The 24,329-nt window shown below is 45.0% G+C and overlaps 1 protein-coding gene across 1 annotated transcript in view; it reads right to left on the reverse strand.

The window, feature by feature from the left end:
* The window catches only part of LOC126530853 (uncharacterized), a 46,094-nt gene that overhangs the window by 11,210 nt on the left and 10,555 nt on the right, over window positions 1-24,329 (reverse strand). Inside the window, exon 2 of the mRNA XM_050178158.2 lies at window positions 6,161-6,532. Within this exon, the coding sequence (XP_050034115.2) occupies window positions 6,161-6,532 (372 nt within the window). The remainder of the gene's footprint in view (window positions 1-6,160; window positions 6,533-24,329) is intronic.

A 24,329-nucleotide genomic window follows, 5' to 3' on the forward strand; every position in this document is an offset into this window, starting at 1 on the left:
TTCAAAAATTTCGTTGCCTGTACTGCATATATATATATATATATATATATATATATATATATATATATATATATATATATATATATATATATATATATATATATATATATATATATATATATATATATATATATATATATATATATATATGCGTGTGTGTGTATTATAGCAGAAGAAGCCAACGAACAAATGCACAAAAGACAACAAAGGGTAAATTACTTCTACTTACGAATTGAATTAAAGAAATGAAAACTAATGAAGAGGAAAGTGGATGAAAAAACCACTTGCTGCAGGTGAGGCAACGATCCCACGTCTTCGCATTACGCGTGCGATGCTGTACCAATCACGGCGCGGTTCTCGCATCGACTTTCTGGAGTATTTATGTGTTACAACTAGAACTAACCCTGGGAGTGTTAGCCAGCGCCACCACTCACAAACCAAAAACTAAAATTTTTTTTAAATTCCGTTTTCTGAAAAAAAAAAGGTGTAGAAAATTATTTTCTTCTTCTCTGATACTTCTGTCGACGTCACTGCTTTTATCATATGGGGCGCCGGGAAACCGCAGATCGTGGTATCACTTTCGGTGGCAGCAAAGCAATGAGCAATAGCCAAGTGATAACAGAGCAAATATTCTTCTCAATCTCCGATTACACAACAGGTTGAAAATCCACAAGCCACTTTCTTAGGTGCAAATTGAGTAGTTCGTTCATAATTTCACCTACTTTTATATCCTTGTTCCTGAACGAGAGTGTCTGCTGTCAATATGGTATCGCATATTCTACAGTATCTCAGATATTTTGTATCTCTGCTGAATTTTCAGAAGTCTGAAGCATAGCTAAGTAGCTCATTCCGTACAGCAACTTATTACGTCCCTAGAGCACACTTCCTTCTCGTACACGAAAGAAAATGTCTTTGTGCGGAAAGATCAACAAGTAGAAGCGAAAAAGAAAGAAAATGAGAAAGAAGCATTTCTTCGAACTTGAATCGCAATATACATGAAAGTTGGGCGAGTTGGTAATCAGTGCTTAAGACGCACTGGTGGGCTGTAGTTGCTCAGTCATAATAGAATATAGCAGCGCACTTCGAAACGACGACGTAACGCAGAATAAACAAATACGAGCGCTCGTGTTCGTTCATTCTGCAATACGTTGTTGTTTCGATGTCCGCGGCCATATTCCGTCATGGTTATCCTTCATTGTTAAACTGCAGAGCGCACAAAAGGCTAGAGAGACATGTAGAGTTTCAAGCAAGCGCTGACTCGCAACTCAGAAATGACGGAGCATATGTACCCCAGCTAACAAACATGTGTGTGTACAGAATAACTCAAGAAAAGCTTAAAATAATAACAAATAGGAGAATGTCACGTGACGTTTTCTTTTAAAAAAAACAGAAACTATATTTGTTGTCAGTGAATGTGACAGACGGCTCACTAACGCACCTGTCGGCGCATTTTCTGATACGGTTTCGCTTGTGATACGGTAGTTTCGCTTGTCAGTTCATTTCTACGGCGCAAATGTAACTGAAGGGTCCCACGGAATAAGTTCACAATGACAGGGTTTACAGTTGTTGCGCTAACTGTGAATAATTATCTTTACAGAGTTAACACACCGACCAGTCTGGCATACGCGAACACTGCCGCAAGTTAGTGGCAACGTATGCACCGGGCCTGTTTTGCATCTAGCTAACTTTGCATTTTCTTTCAAAGCGGGAACATGCATTAAATTATTTTCTGTCTTGTCATTCGTATTTGACTCAGCTGGGCAGAGTCGTTGCAGTTTGTAAGGAACGCTGGCACCAACATCAACACCGAATCAGCTGGCAACGTTCTTTGGTCGAAACGAAAAGCAGCGGACGTATGGCATGACATGGGGTCCCTCCTTACCTTCACTGCTCCTTCGTGGCCCTCATTGTTGCAGGCTCTTAATTAACTACCTTGGTTACTTTGCCAGATGCTCTACAATGCAAATAATGTGGTCCGAGAATGCCACTGACTTCAGTCAAGTTTTTGGATTTGAAAAGCGTTCGTCCATAATGTCGCGACATGACTTCAACAAAGCCGCGCTAGGGCAAAACATCTCCGTTTTTCTCTTCACATAAAAATAAGCTAACCAGTGTAATTCAGTTACCTTGCCTGGCCTCCACGCAGAGGTCATTGCCCCCTGCTCTTTGTTGGGATGTAAGGTGGCTGCCCGACAGGGACGCCACCACTGGAACAATGCAAACCTGTTTTACTGTGGAATAAAGCCAGTCTACTCTTCGTTCTCAACCTGTCAAAACGTCTACCACTTGCCGCCGCTAAACCGAGCTCCCAGTGGATACATGCCCAGTGGCACATACAGGGTGTTTTCTTTTTTTTCAGCTGCACCACATTTTTTAGATTGCCTATGGCAGATATCACAATTCTAGCCCTTGATCTAAATTACTCGATGAGGGGGCCAGAACGCTTACGAGAAATGAGAATGTCCACTTGAGTAATTAAGGTAGTTACGCTAATTACCTTTTTAAATAATTACTTAGCATATGTTAATCTACGAATTATCGCCGCTGAGTTCGCACGGCATGCACCCTTGGAACGAAGTATCTGGACCGCACCAGTTCCGAGATATTCATTTTCAATGTGTCCATCGAAATGCATTGGTGCTTGAGTTACTATTGTGCTTCAAAGCATAAAACAGCGGTGTCTTAAAGAAGTATGCATGTATGTAATAAGGAATGTATTTCGAAAATTATAGTCTCGGAACTGGTGCTGTACAGAGCATTCGTTCAAAGTGGACATGCCGTGTGAACTCAGCGGCTACTGTTACTGGCTTGAAATATGTGGCGTAAATTAATTAAAATGTATTTAGTGTAATTACGTTAATTTGACAATTGACTATTTGGATTTTTCGTAGTAGTAAATGGCGCCTGATAGAGTAATATTATCAAGGCTTAGAATTATGCTAGCTGCCATAGGCAATTTTTAAAGCATTTAGCGCTGAAAAAAAAAAGAAAAACACCCTCTATAAAGTCACTTAGGCTGTATTACCTTCCGGAACAATCGCAATTTCTTGGATGGACCTATCTTCGGGATGGCCCTACAGTTTCATAGCCTAGCATAGTATAGTAGCATAGTAGATAGCCGGAAAGAATACGTCCGAGAATGGTAAGATTCGTAGTAGCATCACGAGAAGCAACTGATTTATCACCGAGCTATGAGCTAATAAAATAGGAAAGTAACCCTATTTGTGTTATTATTGAAAAAAAAACAAAAGGACCTCAGTTGCAGAGGAAGGCACATATTGTTTGTGATTTCAAATCAAGTTGCATCCATGTTGTTAGTGCACGCAGAAATATTTGCAAGTGAAGCTCACACCTTACCCTGTTCCATCCCTCCTCATCAACATCTAGGGTATTGCGTCAGTACTGAAGACTAATTGGTGTTACGTCTCCTCTTCCATTACTATCTTTGTTTTTTTTGTTTTATTTGATCGTGCCAACCATGATCTTATACCTGAGAACCAAGGTCCAACAAAACGCCTACACTCAGAATTAATTGGCTCTGCTGCTTACAGCCAGTTAACAGCGTTACCCTCGGAACTTGGTCAACCTGCCAAGCCCAGTAAACCTCGTTGGCTGCTCACCGGTTCAGTACTGAAATCTTTATTTTCTGGTTCGTTTCCGCGTTGCAGCACCATATAAATAAATAAATATATATATATATATATATATATATATATATATATATATGCTTAGACGCAGCATTGGGACACAGAGGGAGGTAGTTGCGCAGCACTTACTTATTCCTAACGTCCTTTTCTTTTACTTGCCTACACTGGCTCGCTGACTTTATTCAATTTTTTTGCACGCTCTGTCTGGGTGCCCTAATGTTTTCCTACTCACAGGGTAATTTTAGAGTCATTGCTTTGCAATATTAGCTTGGAGCAGTTTACATCTGAAGACAACACATCCTTTTGTAGTAGTGACAAGTGGCCAGAACCAGTTTGTCCGGAGGGTCTTCCCCCAACTCATCGCACTTGCGTTCCTTTTCTGATGGTGAAAGAAGGATCATTCAAAGGAAGCCACTGAGTTGATTAAACGACCCCCATCCTTTCTTCTTCCTTTGGGATTTTTTTTTCCTTTTGCTTTCTTTTCAGGTCACCGTTCTTGGTCCCTCTTGCTCTCTCTCTAACCGTTGGTCAGCAAATATATGGCGGTATACGGTTAAGCAGGATGTATCCGCTTTTTTTCCTGTCTGCAGAGGCCGCTGCTATGAGAAAAGAATGCAATAGCGCTTGTGTGCCTTGCTGCAAATTCAGCCCATAAGGTATCGACCTAGGTCCAGCTGGTGTTCCATTTGGGATGGGAAACAGCGCGTATGACGAGGATGAAAAAAACAGGACAGCTCATGTGTAGTCAATCTTTCTTTGTCCTCGTCTTACGAGGTGTTTCCTGTTCCATAAAAAACTCCACGTGACCAAATTATTCTCTTTGCAGTGACATACACTTCTCATCACACGTCTTCATTCCTATACCGTCATACATTGCCTTCGTCCTGATGACGTCGGTGTGACCACGTGTCACGCTGTGCATCCGTCTGATCTAGTGGTTGCATTTACGTAGATCTTGAGAACGCTATGTCACAAACACAACATATTGCTTAATATTCATGTTAGCAACCTTCGGGTGCATAAAAATATACATTTCATGACATTACACGTTCCATAGGATGAAAGCAAGCACTATTCTACGTATTATCGTTGCTTGTATAGCATTTCATTTCCCACTTCATTGAAGCTTCGCATTACGTAGATTCCAATGTGTGCATTGCATGTGCGTATTTGTTCGCTCGTGCAGAAAAGTAACGACGTACGTGTACGCAGTGAAATGCAGTAATTTGTTCTTTCATGGAAGAAAGCAACACATAACGCATACGTAATCGTGTACGTGCAAAAAAGACATCCCAACACGCTTAACGCCCAACAGCAGTAAAACGCAAAGAAATGGGACCTGCCTGGTCCCGTTTCTCGTGTTCAATCAACTGACAACATTGATCGATTCTGAGTCTCAAAACAATGGATATATGGGGCCGAAAAGGTTGCTGCAAGGCGTGCACTCTACGGACGCCTCTGTTCCGGCAGCACATTGCTTTTCCGATGAGCCTCGCGGACAGCTAATCAATAACGTGACACTGTGCCCTGCTGTGACGACGTGCCCTGCATTTGTCAATAAGCCCGCTGGCTTTCCGGGGAAACAGCTTATCCGGCTTTCTTTCCTCACCTCAGACGTTCCAACGAAGTTCGCAAAATACTCTCTTCGGAGACAATAATTTATCGACGTGCGAATCTTGTTCAACGAAATATACCTCAGAGAACTATCGATTCAGTTACGAAAACTGTCGTTGGATTGCTTTTCGGAGGGCTCAGTATAAGGCATTTTAAACTGCAACGGTCGCTTCCTTCTGCGAAAAGCGTCGTGATCATTTCACGTGAACTCCACGTTATTTCAGATGTCGCCCTAAAAGAGAGGATTATTTAGGATCGCGAGAGTTGGCGCGACTATCTTGGCCGCTTCTCTTCCGAACTGTACAAACTTAGTTTCCAAGCCTGTCCTCGGCTCTAAAGCATCGTGGGGGTTCGGTGGGGCCACCTTGTGCAGTGCTACACAAGTGTGGGAAACCGTAATTACAGAATTTTACATATACCCTATGGCCATGTATAGCTATCGGCGCTTTTCCTATGGTGCTTTTCCTATCGTAAGTTTTGGCTCGTCTATTGGAGTGACAACGTTGCAGAGTTCATCGATATGATATACCCATCGAATAGGCGTCGTTCTTAAAAAGAAAACGTTTTCACTCAATTATCTATATGCCTCGCTAGATAGTCGTTCGAGATGTTTGCCGGCCACTAGAAACCTCTTATTGCCGGCCTTCACGGCGACATCTGACATGGCAATATATATGACCCAGCATACATCGCACTGGCGTTATGTTCTTAGATTTCTTCTTGCGTGATTATCTCACCTTCGCTTGTTCTAAGAACCTTATTTATTTTTATTCTTGTTACGTAGAATACTAGCATTCACCGCTGTTTGGCGACTGAATCTGCTTGTACAATCATATCCACACATACACACACAGAAAAGGAAACACGGGAAGGAAGAGGTGCAAGGGGAGGGCATTTACCGAATATGGTCATGTGCTGGTGCCTTGCGTCCTGGCCAGCGAGCGAGGTCACAACGCAGGTGTATTTGCCGCTGAGCTCCCAGGTAGGCCTCAGAATGCGGATGGCTCGGTACTGCGAATACGCGTCGCGAGAGTTTACGGAGAACGTGTCGTCCAGGCGTTGTCGTAGCACTCCGAACGCCTCGCGAACCCCCATCTCTGGTATCCACTGGTACACGGGCTCCGCGCCGTCGTTGAAGAACCACTTGACCACCAGCTTGAGGTCGTTCTCGTTGTACACGTACTCGCAGTCGAGAACAGCGGGCGTCTCGGACCCATTGCGCACCCAGCGTGGCACGATTAGGCGTCGGATGGTCACCGCTCGGCAAAAGCCTGTGCAACGAACAGACATTTTTTTTTTCGGCGGGGGGGGGGGGGGGGGGAGGCGAGGTATTTCGTGTTGTAAGGAAGGTCCACTGGTCAAGCGCGAAACGACCGTAAACGATATGAATAAATGAGACGTGTACTCGCGTGTAACACAACAGCAATTCGCCGAAACCTTAAAATGACACTGATGAGAAACTGTAAGCCAGCTTATGCTACTAAAGTATGTTTTCAAGCTCCGTTTTTGTTTATTTGTGGTAGCAGGCTTAATACTGTTAGCGGAAGTGAAGGTTAACTTATAATTTTTGCCGATCACGTGTGAGGTCACGAATTTTAAAGTACTTTTTTCGTATTTGGATCATTGTGGCTTACTGAAAGTTATTGAAGCTCGTTAATTGTACTGCTCTGTTGGAATATAACGTAGCTACTTAATGATACAAACTTCACTAGGCTCAAGCGGATGCCGTCTCAAGTATTGACGTCATGGCTAGCTGATGCGCAAACTTCAAGACGGTGTCATCAACTGTAATATATTTCTTCCTGTTTTCTAGCTTACTGAGCAAATTTGTTTGGTGTGACTGGAATTTTTGATGACATAGAATAATCATTTATTGCTACAGCTAATTATTTTTGACTTTATTGCAAATGTAACAATCATAATTGGACGTTTTGTCATCGCGTACTTAAACAGCGGACAACGTGTTCTTTGACGAGTTCGTGCTTTGATACCACAAAGAATTGGCGCCATGACTGTAGGCAAGCAACGCAAGCATGAGAAAGTTGTTCTTCTGTATTTTTACTGTCGGCTCGCGTGCAAATTGTAAGTTTTCGTGCCCGTTCTTCGTATTCAATTTAATTGGCAATATAGCTGAGATCGAAAGCTTGTGTTGAGGGCGAATAATATTGGTGAGAAAGATATAACAATTCTCGCTTCCCCTCCTAAGCACCTAAGGGAGCAAATGCCAGCGAAAAAGAAGAGATAATGAAAGGCACAAAGATTGCGGTGCCCAATAAACTTTGGGCCTTAGTTCGGCCATTTTAGGATCCACCCATTCCTAAGATCTTAGGTTATTTCTTTGTCTGTCACTGTACAGCCTCTTCGAGGTGTCATCATTCATGGCGCCTTCGTTTCCTCAAATGGTTTTGTGACCATTTGTAGAACTTCATAAGGCGAACGCGTCATGAGTCATGGCGAAAACGCTGTGTAAACCTTAAAGTTACCTAAAATTATTCCTCGTTGTGTTTCTAGCCGTAGTGGGACTCTGGGCAACCATCAAGCCGGTGACATCGACTGCACATCCCCGCTGAACATTGAAATCTGAGATGCGACTAGGGGACTTCATGTAGTCGTCAACTAAAACGGCAAAGTAAACTTCAGTAAAGTGATAAATTGCCAGAATGGACTGAAAAGAGGAGACAAGGGTACGTATTATAAAAGCAGGCTCTTTTCAGACATCTGTTCATGAGGTGTTTGGGTTGGCTTGAGGCTTTTCTGACGCCGCATTATGTTTATATATATATATATATATATAATATGTTATTATGACTTATCGAACCTATTCTCTGTAAATAGGGGACTTTTACCACCACGAACGTATTATTTGCGTAAATTTCAGTCATGTCATCCTGCTCATATCTCATCGGTTGCTATTGTTCGTTGCGACAATTGGCCGCCATTCGTTCTTGAGAGCAGCGTTATCGTCTGAGTTGCTTTGTGACTAGAAAGCGCGTGCTTCACCAACCTGCAATCGTCAGCTCGCCCAGGTGCGCTTCTTTCCCATCTGTGACGCTGGCGAACTTCATCATCGACCCGAAACCCTGTTGACTGCTTCGCGTGACAAGCAGCGCTAAGGGCAGAAGCGGCTGGCACGAAGCGCAAACAAGACATGCAATCCTCGAACAGACGTGACGCAGCGCGAAATTAATCCTTTATATGGGACGCCCCGGTCACGCGAAGAGGCAAGGGATGATGCAAACGCAGGTCCAAAAAGACGCAACGACAAAAAAAAAGAGAATAATAAACAACTAGAAGACACACAGCTTCACGTCTGGCTGCACTCTGATGGCGGGCACGTATAACTCGTACACCGGCGGCTGCACGCAACCGCATCCCGTCCAGCCGCTTTGCTTCTTTCTAACCCTTTTTTTCTGCGCAAAGAAAAGAAACAAGAAAGAAAAGAATGGGCCCCGCAAATGATGTAATGTCGCGCCAGGCATTTCTCATTTTTCTGGCATGTCGGCGATAACAAAGGCGACAGAGGAGGTGGAGATAAAAGCTCCGGTAGGGGGCCGGCAGAATATTGAATGAAGTGTTCCAAGCCTTCCCACGAGCCATATCAATCACGTCGATCTTAGCAACGCCCATATTACAGCTTCGGGCCTCTACGCTGGCGCTCCCGTAAGCTTGCCCGTCACGAGGAGTCTATTTGGGCGACGCCACGAAAGAAAGACGGCGGAGCAGTCTCGAGGCCTCACCGCACGAGTGGAAGATTCGGGAGTCGTGAAAAACAGCCGTAATCCGCTTCAGGCACTGCATGCGCAATCGTGCGCACCAAACTAGTGCGTTGAAAGCAAAAACATTGGTGAGAATGTATAAATGTCTAGCGTACATCTTGAACTTCTGGCTGGACCTGTGCAGCAAACTTGAAAATTTTGTGCATGCTTTTCCTGTTTTTGAAAATGTATATGAAGGTGGATGGCTATGTATTTTCTCTCTATGTCAGTACTTCGTGTTGTAACTGGTTCAACTCTCCCGTTATTTCTCATAATGTTTACTTTACATCAGGCATATTTTTCAAGTGACTGGATAGGCGCTTTTTATTTATGGTGTAGACAGCAAATAGATCCTGTACTCCCATATGAAATGTAGAGTTATTCCATGAAGCCCACATTATGTACACATGACAAAACTCACTAAAGAACACAATTCTTGCTTCTTCCTGCAGCTGTACGTTTTTCACAATTATGATTAAGTGAGAAATGTGATGAAAGCAAATGTTCGCTGGACGGAATTAATCAGTCTTTGAAGGCAATAATTCAAGGGCTCCCTTTTACTCCTTGAAAGCTAAAGCAGCAGTTCGATATGCTGAACAACGTATCGTAGATCAAAGATAGAAGTGGCGGTTGTGGGGGTTTGGGAACAGGCGGGTATGCCTGACGCTTGAGGCCGGTAATTGCTCCTCGTGTAATACCTGCAGCACCTTTTTCATACGAGTGGAAGGCGCAATGTTTTTCAGCAGGAGGAGGAAGAGAAATGCAGAAGACATGGAGGTTAACCAAAATAACATCCGGTTGGCTACCTTACACAGGCGGACTGGGAAAGGGGAAAACAAAGGTGAAATGGAGACAGAGAAGGGAAGAAAAGAAGAAAATAAAAAAAATTTAATTATGGGGTTTTACGTGCCAAAACCACTTTCTGATTATGAGGCACGCCGTAGTGGAGGACTCCGGAAATTTTGACCACCTGGGGTTCTTTAACGTGCACCTAAACCTAAGCACACGGGTGTTTTCGCATTTCGCCTCCATCGGAATGCGGCCGCCGTGGCCGGGATTCGATCCCGCCGCCTCGTGCTCAGCAGCCCAACACCATAGCCACTGAGCAACCACGGTGGGTAGAAGAAAATTAGCGGTGAGTTCGCTGACGCGTGTGGTCTTATAGTAACTGCATTATATTTGAGACAATCTGGTAGCCTTACGGGAACACAAAATATTTGCCACAATCATGTGAAAATCGTCTTCTCTACAAGATGTCACTTCGCAGTATAGCGCTGGCATGGATGCATGAAATGTTTAGTATTACCCAACCCATTGAATATAGGTCCAGCATAACCATACAAATTGCTGCAGCATTTCTCTTTGAAGGTGAAATGCTTGCATTTCCTTCAGTGACAAATTAATTTTCCGGCGCCCTCCAGTCGGAGCGATATGAAGCGCGGTATCTTAGTGTCTCTGTATTTTCTGTGCGCTTAACCGCTAAAATGAAATCGTAGCATGCCCAAACATACGTTCTTTCTTAGTCCCTCTATAGCCTTGAGCTTTTGAGCCTGAGACAGTGGGTTCAGTTCCGGCCGTAGCGGTTTCATTGCAATGAAGAGGAAATACAAAAGATCCCCGTGTACTTATATTTAGGTGCACGTCAAACAACCCCGGTTAGCCCAAATTAATTCGACGTCTGCACCTTCCCCTCCCCTCCCCCTCCCAACACCTTCCTACGGCATATTCAAGTTGCATAACACAACAGGAAATTTTAGTCTGTCAGATTTTGGGACGCTCTGTTTGACATTCTGTTGTCCGAAGTACTGAAGCTTTGATCTATATTAAAATAAACATTGACGGAGAGCTCTTTAAGGCTATGTAAATTTGTTAGTGCAAGAAAGTAAAATAAGTAAAAAAGAAGGAAATATAAAGAAGTTCTCAGCCTGGAATTCGAACTTGCGATTCACGCTTCTGAACCAAGTAATTTACCACTGCACCACGCCGAACGTGGCTGTACTTCTACGTTTTGACCATGTCAACAGTAAGAATCTCTTTCTGCGCTGATGTTTAGATTCATATGTTGAGAACCAAGGTGCGCTTTGACTCCGCCACGTCAAGTGGCCCATCTTCAGAAGTGTAAAAGTATTCTTACTATTGCGAAGCACTCCGTGAAATGCTATAGTATATCGACTTTGCATTAGGATATATGTATCAGTTAAGAAATTCAGAAATAGAAAACAGTGACCGGGGGAACTGTTAGGGTTGCTACTGCTAATTTCGACAGCTGTCTCTTGCTCCATACATTTTTTGAGCGTGCAGATAATTCGTGTAATAATTGCGAAATAGCTAAACAAACATTCGCCGGTAAGTTATCATTTAGAGACAGCGTACCCGATTCTCACGGAAGCGCTTGTGCCAGAATGCCGCCACCCGAGCGAGACAGATATTCACACAACTATGCCGAACTGCCCAAACCTTCTTTTCCACTTCCCAAAACCTTGTGTCACATTTCTGCGAAATGAACTGATGTGTCAGCGTGTGCAAGCCGTCAGGCCTGTGTGGCACATCTAACAAAATAAAACGTAATGGATGCGGAGCCGTTCCCGCAGATGCTATGATTTCGATCACCGGTCCATTTTGAGAGGCCGGTAGGGCGATTGCTGGTGCCTTGTCGGGGCGGCAAATTACGACAATTGGCCACGTCGACATTAATATTGGTGTTGGGGCTATCAGCATTGCCGTATTCAGAGAACTCGCCATTGAATACTGCGCAAGAGAAAAGTGCTGCGTGCACCACTGATGTGAAACTAACATTCAAATTTAAAGCGTCGTGACGGAAACCGCTTCCATCGCGGCGTCAGAACTTATGCCGTTGCGATAGACAGTGGCAGATTTCTAACGCCACGACAGAAAGTGTCTGTTGTCGCGACAGGGAATTCCTGTTCCGACGTCAGAATCGCTGTCGCGATACAAAGATGTTGTCGTGACTTCAAAAGTCTTGTTGTCGCGACAGAACGTTTCTGTTGCGACTTCGGAACTCTTGGTCGTCGCGACAGAAGGTTTCTGCTGCGACTTAAGGATTTCTGTCCTAACTTCACAAATGCCTGTCGCAGCAACAGAAACCTCAGGAGTCGCAGTCGACTGCAGTCGCGGCCGACGTTTCTGTGGTTGCGACAGAAATTTCTGTTGTCTTTTTCGAGTGGCGGATGTCTCCTAATAAGATTGCGGTTATGGCGAGTAAAACCCCAGAATAAATTATCATGAGAGGGATATCGCCAGTGATAGAAATGTCCGAAGTACATTCCACCAATGCAAAGAATACGAAAATGACTACCACCTTGTTTCACCCGTTTGATTATAAATGACTAGAAGCGCTCCACCTTGCCAATACGTTATGCATGGAATATATATCAGACATACTTATTCGCTAAGAAAGAAAAACAGCTTAGGGTAGCAAACATTTTTTTTTTCAGTTACCAAATTACGTACATCCTATCGCGAAAAAAAATCAAACATAAAGGCTACCAACGGCACATTATAGCCTTAACTTTTTTGTGACAGGCTGTACCTCTACCGTTAATCAGTATAGATTCAAGGTTTGAAAGCTTTTCATCTAACTGACCAATGTTTTGACAGTATTGATTAATGTCGAAAAGTTGACGTTCATTCCTGGAAAAGCAAACATACTTGTGCTTTATTACCAATCTTCACAAGGCTTGCGATAACAGTAGTTATTACAATATTTAAAAGAAAATTATAAGAAAAACAAAGCTAGACACAGGTTTCCCAAGAATCATTAGGGAAAACGATGGCTTTCACTTTCGAAACCCGAAGTTACCGCCAGTTCATTTACATCTCATTATTCAAAAGCACTTCCTTTAGATAAAGCAAGCAAGAGGCGAGTGAAGCTGTTAGACCTGAAACGAAACAGGTACCTGCGCTTTATTCAAACGTTTACTTTGATTGAGCGTTATGTAAAAAAAAAAACTGCCAAAATATAAAGAAGCATGCCAAAGGTTTTCAGATGGACAGGCGTGCCGTGTTTTAGATTGGACGAAAGCTACCTAAAGGTACTGTTCCTTTTTTTCTCATATACAGGTATGTATACGTAGACCGCCGGTGGTGAAATTCTGTGCACCAAATTTATAGCGAGCGCTCTGCAAAGCGCTCTGCAAGACATGCAAGGTTTCTGCTGCTCATCTATGTCATGTATATGCAGCCAGTACTTGGCGACAGTTTACAGATTTCACTTTACAGAATTCGCAAAACTTCAAGTCGACACTATCGAAGGCTGCAGGCATAGCTATCGTGCTTTAGCACTTCATTTCTCGACTCTTGATTTCGGCGGTAAAGTCTCGTCAGAGCTGTAGCTTTGTTTGGCCCCGCGCGCCATCTGCGGGCATGTTACCCTGGATGTCCTAACGGTTCGAATTTGATCCAAGGAATATGCCCTTGCTGCTTCTCCACGTGAGCCTATGACGTAGTACAATATATTAATCAATGCGCAAATGTTGATGTGTGTAAGGTCAAACTAATATTAACTAACGCATTTAATTATTAGAGAGCGATAGATAAACATTTTTGGTGGATTACGTGATGTGAATAAATTAGAGAACTGGTACGTATAGGATAAAGCCAGCTGGCGCAAAACGTGGATAATTGGACATCACCACGAGAAGGCCTTTGTACTGCTGTGGACATAGGCGGCCACGGTGGCTGCTGCTGCTGCTGATGATGATGACGAAGAAGATGGTGATGGGGTTGAAAAAGTTGCATGTGATAATAGCCGGGATGATGAATTGATAGACATCCTTCATGGAGTCCCCGTGAGACCTCAGTGAAAAAATAAAATGGTTGACAGGTATCTGTCGCGTTTTCACGCTCGTGCCTGAGTGAACTGAGAAACATCCGCGAGCGCTGCTATAAGTAAGGTGTTCTTTTTCTTGGTTTTGTGTGGTACAGCTTGCCAGCGCTAACAAACGTAATCAAAACAGGCAAATACCCTGATTATCCACATTTCTCTGTCTCTTCTTTGAAGTGCGTCAATAACGGTGGCAGCTATCGGAATTCCTACAGACCACCTTCCCAAGACCCATATCCAAGTTGAAGCCTTAATGGTAACGGTACTTTAACTTGACCGCACGCCTCGCCACCGTCTCACCTCTCTACATACGTACAGGCCACGTAGCCCATTGTACCGAAGGGCAACGGCGCACCGTGAGGTATTGACATCAGGCTTTACGCCTCCCTCGAGAACTTTAGACATCTCCAGTCAACCCCAGATAAACTTCACAATGTCTTTGTCCGAAGATATGCATATGTATTGTCGCTGGCTCTTAAACAGAATATATTTGTCACCTTACGTGTGAGAGAGAGAGAGAGAGAGAGAGAGAGAGAACCTTACGTGAGAAGTACCAAGACAATACTTACTCCCGTATATGTACCGAATCTTCGTTCTGCCTGAACGCTTTATAACGCAGCTGTCTTCTTCGTCATCATCATCAGCATGGTTACGCCCACTGCAGGGCAAAGGCCTCTCCCATACTTATCCAACAACTTCGGTCATGTACTAATTGTGGCCATGTTGTCCCCGCAAACTTCTTAATCTTATCCGCCCACCTAACTTTCTGCCGATCCCTGCTACGCTTCCCTTCCCTTGGAATCCAGTCCGTAACCCTTAGTGACCATCGGTTATCTTCCCTCCTCATTACATGTCCTGCCCATGCCCATTTCTTTTTCTTGATTTCAACTAAGATGTCATTAACTCGCGTTTGTACGCTCACCCAATCTGCTCTTTTCTTATCCCTTAACGTTACACCCATCATTCTTCTTTCCATAGCTCGTTGCGTTGTCCTCATTTTAAGTAGAACCCTTTTCGTAAGCCTCCGTTTCTGCCCCGTAGGGGAGTACTTGTAAGACACAGCTATTATACACTTTTCTCTTGAGGGATAATGGCAACCTGCTGTTCATGATCTGAGAATGCCTGCCAAACGCACCCCAGCCTATTATTATTCTTCTGATTATTTCCGGCTCATGATCCGGATCCGCCGTCGCTACCTGCCCTAAGTAGATGTATTCCCTTACCGCTTCCAGTGCCTCGCTACCTATTGTAAATTACTGTTCTCTTCCGAGACTGTTCAACATTACTTTAGTTTTCTGCAGATTAATTTTTACACCCACTCTTCTGCTTTGCCTCTCCAGGTCAGTGAGCATGCATTGCAATTGGTCCCCTGAGTTACTAAGCAAGGCAATATCGTCAGCGAATCGCAAGTTACTAAGGTGTTCTCCATTAACTTTTATCCCCAATTCTTCCCAATCCAGGTCTCTGAATACCTCCTGTAAACACGCTGTGAATAGCATGGGAGAGATCGTACCGCCCTGCCTGACGCCTTTCTTTATTGGGATTTTGTTGCTTTCTTTATGGAGGACTACGGTGGCTGTGGAGCCGCTATAGATATCTTTCAGTATTTTTACATACGGCTCGTCTACACCCTGATTCCGTAATGCCTCCATGACTGCTGAGGTTTCGACAGAATCAAAAGCTTTCTCGTAATCAATGAAAGCTATATATAAGGGTTGGTTATATTCCACACATTTCTCTATCACCTGATTGATAGTGTGAATATGGTCTATTGTTGAGTAGCCTTTGCGGAATCCTGCCTGGCCCTTTGCTTGACAGAAGTCTAAGGTGTTCCTGATTCTATTTGCGATTACTTTAGTAAACAGTTTGTAGGCTGCTGTCTTATCCTCGCAAAAACCACTAACGTAGAAGAAAAGTTTTGACGCGATAACATCTATGCCAGCCCAACATGCAGCGCTTGGTGTCGCACTGCACTGTATTGCTGATGAACTGACACAAATTTTCAATTTTCTGCGACTCGAAAGACGCACTACAGTGTTCACCGTTAGGCTTGCGGCGCGATACACATTAAGCGGCCCGTGTCTGAAATTACAGACCATACGCCAGCTGCTGAGAAAGTGCACCATGCAAATTTATTATATGCCATACCATGTCACTGTGGTATTATCGGCTACTAACAAGAAGATGAAGTTGCTCGTTAAGCCAATGAAATAGACCACCACAATCAATATCGCCTTCTAGGACAGACGTTGCAATGAAGCTGTATTTGCGCACCAATGCCTTATATGTGACGTGGTGGACCGCATATTTGGCGCGACCGAGTGTATTCCCTAGATCTTAACTAATGCTTTCGGTTTCCATCCGGACTTCCCCTAAGGCATGATAGTGCTTTGTTTACGCTATGGGTGAGCGTGCATGGCGTTTACCGGTGCCTACGCTCTCCGCATAAATATGGCTCACGCAGCAGCTTGTAGCCACTGCGGTGACTTGAAAACAAAAGCCCATATGTTCTGCTGGTATCTGAAGTACGGTGTGCTCTCCGTCCTGCTCAGTCAGTTGGACGATTGGTCTCTTTCAAAAGAAATGTCTACACCATCGAGGGAATTTATCATCACACAAGAAAGTCGGCAAACTCTATACTGCGCTTCTTGAGGTCGTGCTGTGAGAGCAGCTCCAACTGGAGCGCCCTTTCTATATTTCAGCGAAGCTCTCTATGGCTAGCCGATTCATCCGTGCTTCCGTCCGTCCATCTGTCTGTCGGTCGCCTGTACACAGAAAACTCCTCCGGCGCCACTCCATGCGCATGCGCGAAAAAAAAGAAGGCGCGCGATTAGCCAACTCCACCTAGATAGCACAAGGCTTGTTTACTACTCCCCATGAGATTACAAATGCTACCTGGCCCGAAATTTCCATTGACAAGGCTGGCGTGAGCAAAGTGGTGAAGTGAAAATCCCTCTTGCCTATTCTATAGCAGTCGGGTCGGCTAACATGACGTCATGGATCGGAGTGAAAAGACCTTGTTTTATCTAGGTTGTTTTGGATTAGCTGCACCAGTTGTGACGTCGTCGCTCTCCGTCGCAACCGAGCGCGCGCGCAGCAGTTTCTCTCCGGCCACCAAATGGGTAGGCCACGTGTCATACGTACTCCTTAGAAGCCGGCAGCTTTCGATCAGCAACGCCGCTATCAGAACAGGGAACAAGCTCGTCTACACCGTGTCGATGCTGCCGCCCGGGCACAAGAACGGCCTCGTGCCGCAGCAGCAAGCAGCAACTGTGTACTCAGGATCCGGCAGCCTACCAAGCCGTCCTTTAACAAATCGTCGGGATTAACCCAGTAGTAAACACTGGGGCCGCGCGTTTCAGCTTCGCTGATTTGCCATCTATACCGAATGTATGGGCGCAGATTTTTTCTTTCATCTGTCCTTTACTGCCCTCATTTTCAATGCTTACTTCCTCACCCCAGTGCAGGGTAGGAAACCGCAAGATTAATCAATAATCATCGTCTTTCTCTATCTCACAACCATTTTCTCTGAGCCGTAGATAAGTGCCAACCTCTCAGTCTTTTAATATTTATTCCTCGACTGTAAGAAGCATACTCAGAAACGTTTTTCAATGTAACAGGCTGTGAGTTGTGAAGCAATTCCGTTTGAAGGGCTTATTCAATGTTCGACCACACGGTTATGCCCACAATAATGACGCATCCATCACAACTGCTATGAGCAAATGAGGTAGTACGTGAAGCAGCAGAGACCATTTAAAAATACGCTTATTAATGAGGAAGCATTATATGCTCCATGAAGTGGGAAATCCGTCGAGCGTCTGGTGTTAGCAACCGATGGTACCAAAACCCACGCGGCTAAGTGATGACGTCACGATCCAAGCGCTGGACCAACAGCACCTAGATAGCGTGTGTTGGCTGTACCTGCTGCGGCTCGCGTAGTGAAATCCCATGGTGATGAGCCACGGCTTTGTTCGTATGTCATGGGCACCAAAAAAATTTTACTTAGCGAAATTCGAAAACTTAGTTAAATGACGTTCAAAACTGACCAGTCCCACTCCTAAAATTGACTTGGCCAACTTTCAAACTTTACTTGACCCACTCACAAAATTGACTTGGCCCAATCCCAAGAGTCACTTCGCCTAATACAAAAATTGAGTTGACTCACGTTCAAAACTGACCTGGTCCCGTCACATATTGGACTTTGCCCAGCCCTAAGATTTCGGTGACCCACCTTCAAAGTTGACTTTTTCAACTTCAAGAATTAAGTTAACCCACGTTCAAAATGACCTCGCCCACTGCCAAAATTTAGTTGGCCCACTCCCAAAATTTACTAGGCCGACTCTCAAAATTCACTTGACCCACTCCCAAAATTGACTTGGCCAGCACCCAAAATTGACTTTGTCCAATTCCGAAATAGAGTTGACCCACGTTCAACACCGACCTGGCGTAGTCCCAAAATTGACTTGACTCACCCACAAATTTGAGTGGCTCGCCCTCGAAATTAACTTTGCCCAATTTGAGCACATGACCAAGTGAAAATCATCGCGCCGGAAGAGTCGTACTGCGTTCACTCAATGCACGTAAGGAAGCATAATTGTTTGTCTAACCTTTGCATGCTAGGCTGTGTGCGCCTCGAAACAGAAACCCAGAAGCTGACCCTACTTAGAAATTGTGCGACGTTGTACCACCTTCATTATCGGCCTTAGGTTGATCACGATTTAACGTTTCTTCGCTGGAGTACAAATGCCATCTTCGTTTTAACATAGACCACATGACGTAGACATGTGGTCTATGTGTAACATGATGTGTAACACTTAGTTGCATATCACGTCACAATCCGTGCATCTCTTGCTTACGGCCATCAATACGTATGTAGACCCCGACAGCGTTGTAAAATTTCGCGTCGAACCAGGTGAAATAGGAATCATGCCGTTCCCGCCATACACTCGTCACCGTTGTCGTCCCCTAGCTGCTGTTGTTACACACAAGCACGGTCACGTAACACGCACTGCTCCATTTACACAAACACGCTAGTGCATTTGGCAATGCTTTCGGAAATCCAAAGCAATGATACCTGCATTATGCTTCGCATAACATTGCATGCATGAGGTGAATGCAATTCTTTTTTTTTTATTGCGAGCTGCTGTAAAATGGGTTACTGTAGTACGCTCAATACCGACCGGTTTAGGGAATCACTGATACATATAAAATAAACATCACTCGTCCAGCAGGTACACACCAGGTGTGGCGACAAGTTCTATATAGATTAACAAGAAAGCAAGTACGCCTAAAATCACAGCATTGTAAAAGGCCGGAAGTACTCGCTGATCGGAGTGTTTTACAAATGTCGTAATCTCTGCGATGATCTAACTATCCTTCTGACATCAGCCGTCACAAAACAGTAGCATGAAATTTAGAAAAAAGAGGATATCTGATCAATTGCCTACCCAATAGCAAGAAATTTAGTTTATGTTGCTTAGAAACAGTGCAAGTTTTATCGCAAATAAAAAAAAATATCGTACAGTGCACACAGAGCTGTAGGATATTTAAGCAAACGAATAAAAGAACCCGAAGCGTAGTGAATCAGTTACACGTCACACATTCTTCAGCAATAATACGCCAACTCCCAGAATATAGTAGAACGTCAGCACATTCCCATGTTATGCGGTTAGGTGGAAGACAACACCCAGAAAGAAAATATGCATCGGAAGGTTTTCATGGTTGTCTATTGAAGCTTGAATGCGCTGTCACCGTAGACAATGAAATGAGGTCTCAAATTCGAAGAACAAAACCGGGAAGAAATGAGCATTCGGTAACTGACTGGCAAGATACCCTCTCAAAGGGAGAGCGAATCAACTCGATTTTCTGCTTTCGGTGCATTGGACAAGTGATGCAAAATATACGCAGAGTGACCACAGTATTTCGGGCCTGTATTCATTATGACACAAACGTAATTTTATTAAGGCTGCCGCTTTAGTTTTGTTCGTCGTCTTAATTTAGCACCACAGACAAAAACAATCGAATGTCTGAAGTTTGACTACATTTATCCTCGCGGAATTACGGCTTGCAGGGAAACGCATAATGCCGTTACATCGTGCGCTAATTTAGCGAGGTTTGCTAGCCGACGAATAATTGTTTTCCCGTTTTTTTGCTGGACGTGAATCAAATTTTCTATTTTCCGCCGTGCATTTGTAAGCGTGAGCTTGCAAGCAGGACAGAAGAAGTCTTTCTCCTGCAGTGGGCATAAAAGATAATGATCATGATATAGTGGTATCGCGTTTACACTGTTTCGAAAAGTACATTTATATCATATTTCATCAAATTCCATATAAGCAGTATCTCACCTGTTGTCGATTCCAGTTTGTGCAAGCCAATTATTTATGTCTACCCACCCGGAAAAACGAGCTCGTCTTTCCATGGTGACATCGCCCTATTATTGGACAATCCTTTTCCGAACTCCGGCTTCTACTGCGAGAGCTACAATCGCCTGCGGCAAAACAAAGAGGGAGCTAGCGAAAGGGGCGCCACTTGCTGCGTTTTATGTTCCTCTTTGCTTCTTTTCTCTTAGCTACAGTTGGCTCTGTGCCCAGATAACACACGCACACAAAGAAACGATTCATGTTTTCTTATACCTTTGCATCCCACGCGGGCGCCATTAAGTTCACGAATGAGACACCCTTTGTGCGGGAAAACAAAGGCTCTGCCGACTATTTGCGGAGCTCGCGCTTCTCCTCGGAAATGGCACCGTGGCAATAAACAAACGAAACCCACGCAGTCCGGACGAACCGACAAAGTCTTGGTACAGAGACTGCAATTTGCCACCACTTTCTTTTGTTTACTCCTGCGTAGCGACACCGCGCGGCTCCTACGTTCGTACATGCTCTGTGTGTTGGTCTGTTATACGGAGAGTCAAAGACGTTGTGAACTCCAACAAATCGATCTTGGTATGCTCGAGAAACGGGGCCAGTGGCTGCCATTATATAGGGTGACTCAGCTAACGTTAGCTTAGCTGTTTATGGAAAGAATTAGGTTAAAAATGCACGGCGCGAGGCACTATCTTAAGACCTATGGTGTTTGGTCTTCAGGTAGGTTTTACTATTGTATCTTGCATCGTCTTCTTTAAATATTCTTTTGTTCTTGAACAGCTTAGCTAACGTTGGCTGGGACACGCAGTATAGTGCCGGCCTCTGGTACACAAACAATGAATGTTAAGTTCTACAGTACGCATTGTTAGAACTTTGTAGACTTTGCTGCTGTTATTGGGTAGTCTGTATACACGCATGATTGACGTAGTTCCCAATGCCCCACGCGTAACGCGCATATCAGGCTATTTCACTTAAAATCACGTGCTCTGCATATCGATCTAGTTTGGGGAGATACCGTTAAGTGATCGGCAATCGAGCAAGGCTGCACCTAGGGTTTGACCCTGGTGCTCTTGGGCCATATTTGTTCCTTGTGCCAATGAAATCATTCGCATTAATCAACCGATTAATCAGTTCGATATCTGGCGTTGCAGTGCTCGCTCGTTGGTTTTCTCTGTTGGAATACTCGTGTAGCGCTAACAGGATGAGGACACGAAAAGAGCGACTGAGCGCGCAGATCCGGCATTAACTTACAGCACCAATCTTTATTTACATGTTCGTGTTTTTGACAAGTGTTTAAGCATACACTACACGTTTTGTGTCTGGCATGAAGCCAAAGATATAAGTTGCGGTGACCGGTGTACTCACGGGAGTAGCGACCACCGCCATTTCAGGCTTGTTGAGCCGCAGGGCCTCGCCAGTTGTCGCCTCGCGCAATCTATAGTGCCACTGTGCGCGCGCGCTCAGCCTGCAAAGGACGCCGAGCGTTTCGCCGCAAAAAGACACATTGAGGCCCGGAGTTAACGAAGACAGCTTTATTTGCCTCTGGCGGCACCCACCTCTGCACGAACACCCGGGACAGGAGCTTCGCGGACAACAAAGGGGTTGCTCCCCAAAAGGCAAAAGCAATAAAAAGGTGTCGCTGGCACCTTGCTACAGGAAGATGGTTTCCCACGACGAGCCTCTAAAAGTGTCCGCCGCGTCTGCGCTGCGTACTCTCGCGTTGACCAATGGGCCTGCTCATGGGAGCGTAAGGCAGTCTTCGTCAGCTTGGGGCCCTGATGAGTGCGGCTCGGCGTAGTACAACCACTCACTGGCACTGTAGTATAGACACCAGGTGGGCGCTCGTCGTAGGTGCAAGGAACCGTGAACGAAATCAAGTCACAGGGCTACCCAAAGGGCTCCGCGTACGGTAGGAAAAACGTCTACGCGCCTGATGCTGTCCCATAGTTGCCCCTTAGGGTGCTCACCCTATCGGTCATGCCGATGCGCCGTCGTGTCCTGAAGTCAATGGCGCGATTCCCGATAACGAAAGGCCAGTCGAAACGGCCCACTGGGTTTTCCAGGGCGGGGTGAAAGGTGAGTGACAGCCCGGCTGCCGCTTCGTCTAAGCGCGAGTGAAAAACCTTGGAGGACGCTTGTGCTTTGCCTTTAAGGGTAGAACGTGATAGCGTTGTCGGGTCTCGTTGACGCCGACACCGACACCCGATATTCTACGGCACGGGGCCCGATAGAAAACAATAGTGGGCCGATCCCGGTGGCAGTGCAGGGAAGAGTAATGGCTCATTCGCCATTCCCCATTCAGGCAAAGGCTAAAAGCAGTGACTAATCAATGGCTCGTGCCACCATAAGCAAGGAAAAAGGAGTTTACGTTTGTGTTTCCGCGTAACAGAATATTTCATCGTAGATTCAAATTGGTTTTTCGTATATTAAAATTACTGTCCGATGATGCCATGTCTGTAGGTCGTGTGCAAGTCAGACTTTATGAATTTTCTGACGCATTTCACTTTGAGAAATTCAGTTCAGTAATGTCTCGATGCCACGCGCAGGGCCTGCGTCGTTGTGGTTCGGGATGATTTCTTCTGATGGACAACGCCGCCGGTGGCGGACACCGACAGCGAATCCGCATATTCTGCGATATGAGACCCTTACGCTATCGTGTTAAAAGAGAGAGGTGCATGGACGGCAGAATAATCGAACACCTGTACAAAAACGACGGGGTGCATACCAAACGCCACCAAATACTTCGCGCTATCTGGGCATAATTGCAGTTCCAAGTGTGCGCCGCCTTTGTTGTTCATGCGACCTTCTTGCATCCTCGCCTTGTATGCACTACGCTTGTATTCAAAGAGAGCACGGAATGCCTCAGGCTCAAGTCAGCGCTTCGAATAGGCCACTTGTCGTCAAACTAAATTCCACCTTCCACCTTCCTGTGAAGTTCTGATTGTTTAAGCATCTCTCTTCAGACAATACCATTGTTCATTACGTGAATTGTCACAAGAAGGAAAGAAAAAGAAAAGAGAACGAAGCCATACACGTGCAAATTATTGATGTGAAAGCGTCAACTGGCCAATTGAGCAGAAAAGAAACATTGTCTGTCGTCTGTATTGGCGAAACAGCACTTAAATTCGCATTGCCATTGGCTGCGACGGCGCGTTACGAGCGCGCCTCGACGGATTTCCTACGTCACAAACAGACTGGGTGAAAGAGAACGCCTGCTGTCGCGATAACGCGCCTGCTGTTCGATAAACGGAGAGGGCATCGCCACAGCGTCACGTCACCCTCGCTCTCTGCACGAGCGCTTCTCGACGTTGCAGAGCATGGCCGAGCGGGCAAAAAGCAACACCTTCTGAGGCGCCAGCTCGCCAGGTGCTGCGTGACGGAGCAAAGTATCGCCGCGTCGGCGGCACGCGGTGTTCACACCGCAGCCTGCTGCTGCTGCTTGCTGCCTTGGGTAGCTCGTACCGCTATGGTATATTACTCGCAGTGCAAAATTCGAAAGACCGGTGAGCGTTATTCAATAGGACATTCACGCATCCGCATTCACAACTCATAAGTGCATGCGTGTCCTCGGATGTTTGAAACCCGCTAGACTTTTCGCTTTTTGGAATCGCCTGGAAATATGTTCTCCTACTAGTCGTTTTCATCGCGCACCCTTCCTTACCGCGTGGCCATGTGAAATCGCGGTGACGTCTGTCGTAGGTCGGAATAAATTCAGGCGTTCTTACGTCCCTTTGTCAACCGTCTGAGACGTCTGATTACGCCTTTGCTTATTTCAAAGAGACGGGTCGCCGCTCGATGGGTCCTAAAAATATTTATGCACCTTTATTCTCATGTTCACCACGCAAGCGAAAAAAAAGGCACTGTGGTAGTTCGGAGGACACTACACGAGTTCTAGAGCAACGCTGACCCGCGCTTTTGTCGCGTTGTGCTTCAATGAATGATAAAAGTAACAAAGTAACAGGAACAGAGGAACGTTTACACAGTGAAGTTTATTGCAAAGAGACTTGCCTGTACACCCAGACGTCGCCCCATATGCTTTCTCGTCTCAATTTTATGAACGTATAGTAATAGGAACATTTTTTTATGTAATTTTTTTTCACCGTTT

This window comes from Dermacentor andersoni, chromosome 5 (genome assembly GCF_023375885.2).
Source record: "Dermacentor andersoni chromosome 5, qqDerAnde1_hic_scaffold, whole genome shotgun sequence".
NCBI classification, from domain to species: Eukaryota; Metazoa; Arthropoda; class Arachnida; order Ixodida; family Ixodidae; genus Dermacentor; species Dermacentor andersoni.